At 39.2% G+C, this 6,780-nt stretch overlaps 1 protein-coding gene across 1 annotated transcript in view; it reads left to right on the forward strand.

The window, feature by feature from the left end:
* Positions 1–6,313, forward strand: part of LOC147703097 (E3 ubiquitin-protein ligase RNF14-like) — a 138,759-nt gene extending 132,446 nt beyond the window's left edge. The window contains exon 8 of the mRNA XM_086931635.1: positions 4,922–6,313. Coding sequence (XP_086787761.1) covers positions 4,922–4,928 — 7 coding nt within the window. The 3' untranslated portion in view covers positions 4,929–6,313. The remainder of the gene's footprint in view (positions 1–4,921) is intronic.
* The last annotated feature ends 467 nt before the right edge of the window (positions 6,314–6,780 follow it).

Raw genomic sequence — 6,780 nt, forward strand, 5'->3', positions numbered from 1 at the left:
GCAGAATGTTGTGGCGCACTGGAGGGATGTCCAGCCGCCTCTACAGTTGGGTTGGCTACATAGGCTGTGGGCGATACTGGGGATGGAGAAGCTGTCACTGGCGGGGGCGGGGAGGGCGGAGGAGTTTGCAGCACTTTGGCGGCCGTTTCTGTCCCTACTCACGGGGGAGTTCCGAGAGCTGAGCTGTCCCCGCTATTTGCAGCTGTTGCGCCTGGCGGACACTCCGCTCCCTGAGCCCAAGACGCGGCCACGCAGGCGCAAGGCGCCGGAGAGCCGCACAAACAATGGTATCCAATGAGGCAATGTTCCCATATTTTAACAGTCTCTGCGTAGCGGACAAGGAGTGGGGTGGTTGTGGGCGGGGGGGGGGAAGGTTGGGGTTTGTTTTTCCTTCGCTTTTCCCCTGTTATTCGTGTAGGCTGGTCCTCGATTGTCAGAATTGCTTACATATGCATCTCAACTCTTCGAACGCGGCCGGCCCAGCTGGGTTGTAGGCGGCTTGCTGTGTTAATTGTTTTAGGTAGACACGGCTATTGGCCGTCCTCACGCTCTTGCACTGTGCATGGACTCCGCGTACTCCGATAATTGAACTTAGGTTGTGAGATGTTGCGTGTCTTTTCTCAATGCTGCACAATAAAAAGATTTAATACTAAAAAAGAGGTGGAAATGAAAGAAAACAAGTGGGGAAAAAAAGAATTTACCTCTTATGAAAATAAATTTGCTGGGAAACGTAATTTCATAATATGTTATAGATGTGGTAGTTTTGACCATGTTGGAAACTTTAGAAATTGTCCAGCATTAAATAAAATTTGTATAAAAAGCAAGAGGGTAGGCCATTTTGGGAAAATGTGTAGATCTAATCCAAAAGTCAATTGCGTGAACACTTCAGTGAATTCAACTGCATTTCTTGTGTTGGATGTAGTGACACCAAGAGTTTTCCATCTTGTTTGATATCTATTAATGGTGAAGATATTCAAATGATGGTTGATTCTTGTGCTTGGTACACTATAATTGGGAAAGAAGTTTTTATGAAATTAAAGGGGGACAAAAAATTATTGTCTCCTGATATTAGACCTGCTGGTTATACTGAAAAAAATTTGATTTGGAAGGTTTTTTTGGGCAGATTTAAATGTTCAAGGTAGAAGAACCAGAGGCAAGGTATATGTAGCTACTAAATGTGTGTCAATTTTAGGTTGGCCTCATCAGAAGGAAATGGGGATGAAACTTGATCCTAATGCCTCACCTTCTGTCTGTGTTGTATCTGATTCCAATGAACAATTTGTTGCTAGTATTAAGGCGACGTTTCCAAAAGTTTTTGAGGAGAGTCTTGGTGAATTTATTGACTTCAAACATAAAATTATTCTCAAAAGTACTGCTATTCCGGTGAGACACAGAGTACGCAATGTACCTCTTGCTTATCGTGATAAATTGAAGAATATGTTGGGAGAGTTAGTACATGGTAAGGTCATCGAACCCATTGAATCTTCACCGTGGGTTTCTCCGGTTGTCCTTTCTCTTAAACCTAATGGGGATCTTCGGTTATGTGTTGACCTCCTCAGTCTTAACAAAGAGATTTGGACTGATAGACATCCTTTACCTAATATACACAAATTAATCTCAACACTATCTGGGGCTTGTGTTTTTTCAACATTGGATTTGGCTAGTGCCTATCATCAGTTTGTGCTACATGAGGATTCAAAATGTTTAACAGCATTCATAACACCAGAGGGTATGTACCAATTTTTAAGAATGCCTTTTGGTTTAGCTAGCGCAGCATCTGTATTCCAAAGATTGATGAAGGAAGTTTTGGAAGGTTGTTCTGGTGCGATAGCCTTTCAGGATGACATATTAATCTACAGCAAAGATTATGTGGAACATGATAACAACTTGATGAAAGTTTTGCAGAGTATACAGAATAAAGGGTTGACTCTTAAATATTCTAAATGCAAATTTAGACAAGGAAAGGTTGAATACTTGGGACATGAAATATCTAGCCTGGGCATCAAACCTAAGCTTAACCACGTTAAAAGTATTGCTGAAGCACCTGCTCCTACAAACAAAGAACAGTTATACTCATTTTTGGGTCTTACTGAGTTCTATAGCAAATGTATCCAGAACTATGCTTCAAAAGTATTTCATCTTAGATTGTTGTTAAAGAAAAATGCAAAATTTGACTGGAGTAAAGATCAACAAATTGAGTTTGAGATTCTTAAGAAGGAGATTTGCTCAGCACCGTTTTTGAAACCATTTGTGGTTGGAAAGGAATGTGTAGTAGCTGTTGATGCGAGTGGGACTGGTTTGGGGGCAGTTTTGATGCAGAGAAATAATGGAATTGAACATATCATTTCATATGCCTCGAGATCATTGCGTGGTGCTGAATGCAGTTATTCCACTATAGAGCGAGAACTATTGGCATGTACTTGGGCTGCACAGTATTTCAGACAATTCTTGTTGGGAACAAAATTTTGTTTAAGGACGGACCATAAACCGTTGATTAACATGTTAGATGCAGGTGGTGGAAGAACTTTGACTGCACGTTTGGCTAGATTGGCTACTAAGTTACAAGAATTTCAATGTAGTGTTGACTATATTCCTGGCCGTATGAATGTCCACGCTGACTGTATGTCTCGGTTATCTCTACCCATTGATGCGGATTCTAATGATTCTGGGGAAGAGTGTGTTGACGTTGCATATACTTTTCAAGATGTCAACGGAATTGGTTTTTCTGGAGTGATTTCAGAGGATGATTGGAGAAAAGCTATGGGTGAGGATAATGTTTTGTGTAGAGTGCTTGAATTTTTACGTGTTGGATGGCCAGAAGAGAGGAAGTTGAATGGTGAGTTGAGTTCATTTTTTAAGGTGAAGGATGAACTTATGTCTTCACAATATATTGTTACCAGAGGTGACATAATTGTTCCTCCATTTGGTGTTAGAGAAAAATTAATGACCATTGCTCATGAGGGACACTTAGGTATGTCTTGTACTAAGAAGTGTTTAAGAGAATTCTACTGGTGGCCAAGCATTGACAGTATTGTCGACAAATGGGTTAGAGACTGTATTCCTTGTTCCAAAAGTGATAAATCTGTCAAACCTTTGTCTACTTCCACATCTCCTATTGAGTTTGTTGATGGACCTTGGAAGAAACTGGGGATTGGTATCATTGGCCCTTTGTGTTTGCCTTCTTCTAAGGAAGTTTTTGCTTTGGTTTTAATAGACTATTTTTCTAAATGGCCAGAGGTTAAAGTTGTAGAGAAAATTACTTCTTCGCAAGTAATAGAATTTCTTGATAATGTTTTTTCCGGTGAGGGTTTACCTTCAGAGTTGGTTTCAGATAATGGTACCCAATTTACAAGTAAGGAGATGGAACTGTTTTTAAAGACTTACGGTATTGTGCACAAAAGGGTCTCTAATTATAACCCACAGGCGAATGGTCAGGTTGAGCGCTTCAACCGAGTTATCAAATAATCTATTTAACTGGCTGTTAAAAGTAATATTGATTGTCGGAAAGCTTTGCGAGCTACTTTGCTTACTTATCGCACTTCCCCGAGTGCTGTTACTGGTTATTCTCCTTTTGAAATGTTGAGAGGCCGGAAACCTGGGGTGAAACTTCTGCCTTGGTGGTTGAAAGGAAGGTATTCACAGGATGATGGTGTGGATTTTGCTCAAGCAAGAGAACGTGTACGAAACTATCAAGGGAAAATGAATAAGTATAAATTTGTGCATCAAGGGCAGGATCAGAGAGTTCAAATTGGTGATTTGGTGAGAGTGAAATTTGGAGGGACTTATAATAGGAAAGGATTTAAATGGTCTGATCCTATTGAGGTGATTGAAGTTTTTTCTAAAGCTGTGAGGGTAAAAAATGGTAAAGTTTGGAATTTCAGACATGTTTCTTTGTTCAAGAATAGGTCTCTTGTTGGGAAACCTCAATTGCCTGCTGTGCATTCTAAAGAAATTATTCATGAGGAATCTCAGAATTTCTTTGACAGTTTTTATTTTCCTGAACCTTCTTCAGATGGTGGTCAAGTTCCTGGTTCTGTTTCAGGTAGCCAAATTGAGAACGGTTCTGAGCAAACTTCTTCTCCTGTTGTGGGACAGAATAGTATGATTGGGGAAATAAGTGGGAGTTGCTGATAGTACCTCTAAAGATGCATACCAATTTGTGTGTGAACCTAGAAGGAGTTGTCGTACTAGGAATGCTCCGTTAAAAATGAAAGATTTTGTGAAATATTGATGAATTTTATGGTTTTTTGTTGTTGTTTTTTTTGTTTTTAATGGGGGGGACGTGTGTTGTATTCATTGGGTTTCCTTTTCACTTGTTTATCTTGGGCTTGTATTCTATGTTCTATATTCTTGTTGGGGATTCTATGGATGGGCGGTTGGGAGCGAGTGCGTGAAGATACTGTAGCATGGTGGTTGTACAAGCTGTTCTTCTACTGTACTTGGAATAAACTAAGGAAAACATCTCACGCTTCCATTTTGAGTTACTTCAGCTGGGTGTCGTAGGCATAGGAGAGGATGTTGAGGCCATGCCGTCATGGGCGAGTGGTGCCATGTAGACGTTGGACAAAGTTGGGCTGAGGGATGAGCCTTGGGGTATGCCGCAGATGATCTCGGTGGCTTCGTAACAGAAGGGGGGGAAGCGGATGCTCTGTGTTGGCGTGTTGTTATGGCGATTAGAAACATCCCTAAGCGGTGTTAGAGTATATTGTGTTGATTTGTTTAGGGGTGGGCTAGGTATGACGCTTAAGGATTTCTAAGCAGGTGTAATTTTGGAAGGCTTGTCTTTATTTGTCAGTAATGCATTTTATCCGCCTAAAGCATGTTGATGGATTCCTCACCTTATTCCCCAAAAATAAAATAGACTATGGAACTATGAATTCTTTTACTAATTAGTACCGTTTTATCTCATATCTTTTTATAGGCCGTGATTGAATGCGAAAAAACAATGAAGCCCTACAGAAAGAGGGAAAAAACCAAGCCAGAGGGTTAAGAGGCTAACACGTCCCGCAAAGAAGAAGGAGTTGGCACACCAGCTTCATACATTCCTCATATAGCCCTTCTAATTACAATATTTCAAGTAGGGTTCTCACTCTGTTCGCTTTTGGGGTGAATGAAAAAAGAGCTTCTAAGGAGTCGAGAAATTCGCACATGGACCTTGTGCACTTTTGACCCAAATGTGTAACTCAGATTTGTAACGTGACTTCTTTTGAAAAAATATTAGACCACTGACAAGAGATTCACAAAAAGCACTCTGCTACATGTTACTGATTAGAAGTTTACAAAGAGATTGATGAAAGAGAAAAAACTACAAAAGTATCCATACTGTATACTTCACTCTTGTACTCCACCAGCTCATACCCTGAGATATGGAATTAATTGTTTGTTATGCTTTCATTGAAGAAATAAGATAGCAATTAATTGAAAGCATTTAATGCCTTTTCTATCCTTCAAATGTAAATTCGTTTTTAGATCTTTTTGATGAAAGTACTGCCCTGTTCTGGGCTTGTAATAAGTAAGAGTATCAGAATTCAAGAGACTAGTTATCTTGCAAGTGGCTTAGGAGCTCCAGGGAACACTCTATTCACCTACTTGCACTGATGTATTAATTTTAAAGCTCTGTGGGTGATAGTGTATGATCTGATTGCAGGTTTGTCATTATTTAATATTTTGCAGTCTGCTCTAGTAGAAAATACTAGCCATTAAATGAAAGCTGTCTGTACCTTCAGGCAACAAAGAGACATAACTTCAAATGAAATATTTTATATAAGAATTCTAATCATGCTGTAAAGCTACCTTAGTGATGTTAGAAAAGATGTGTACATGTAACCATGTTGTCAAATCATGTACATTCAACTCCTAGAGAATATTTTATTCATATGTCTCTCGTTTGTTGTATCATCACTCAGTTCTAAAGCTACAGTGCTAAATATGAAATATTGCAATTGTATGATTATGGTTTTCGGTCAGTCAACCGCAAGAGCTCACCCAAGCCATCTGCTTGCAAACTTCTAAAGATAGATTGCTTCAGACAAGGTTTACACTTGTATTGGGAATTAAGGGAACACTGCAAGGGAATACAATTAAGAGGGGAACATTCTGATTGCCTTGCGACATTCTAACTGCATTGATTCATTTTGCTAGAGTCACCACCCCACATCTTTTTATATTTATTAGTTACATTGTCTCATGATATCTTCCGCATATATTCTTAACTCAACTTCCAGGACTGTGCATTTATTAAAGAGAGCAATCTGAAATAGACTGTAAAATATTTCTAAAATCAATATTTATATAATAAATTTGATTGTATGTTATCAAATTGTATTTAATATTTTTACCATGATCTGTAAATTATATTGTTTATATGAAAGTAAAATTATTTACTACTGAAAAAAAGTTGTGGGTGAGTATAAATTAACTTACTGACGATGCTCAGTACATTTGTGACTCTGTAAGTATGTGGGGCAGTTAGCACTGCAGCAAAGAATACTGGTGGTTACTAGCCTGTGACTAATTTGAGCCTCTGTGTTAATTACTACCCTCCCTTGTGGAAATAAGTGTATTTAGACTGTAATGAGAACTTCTGGCTTCTAGTACATTGATGCTGTGAAACTCTGTAAGCTGCTTAGTTACAATACCTTTCAATGCCTACTGTACCTATTGGTTCTGCATGGCCACCAGTAGGAGTATGTTGGACTTGGCCCTTTTTGCAGATTCACCCCTAAACTTTTTGCATTTCTCCCAGCCTTTTTCTCTGTGTAGTGTTAGTGGTTTTAGGCC

The sequence above is a fragment of the Lissotriton vulgaris genome, chromosome 7 (genome assembly GCF_964263255.1).
Source record: "Lissotriton vulgaris chromosome 7, aLisVul1.2, whole genome shotgun sequence".
Taxonomy (NCBI): Eukaryota; Metazoa; Chordata; class Amphibia; order Caudata; family Salamandridae; genus Lissotriton; species Lissotriton vulgaris.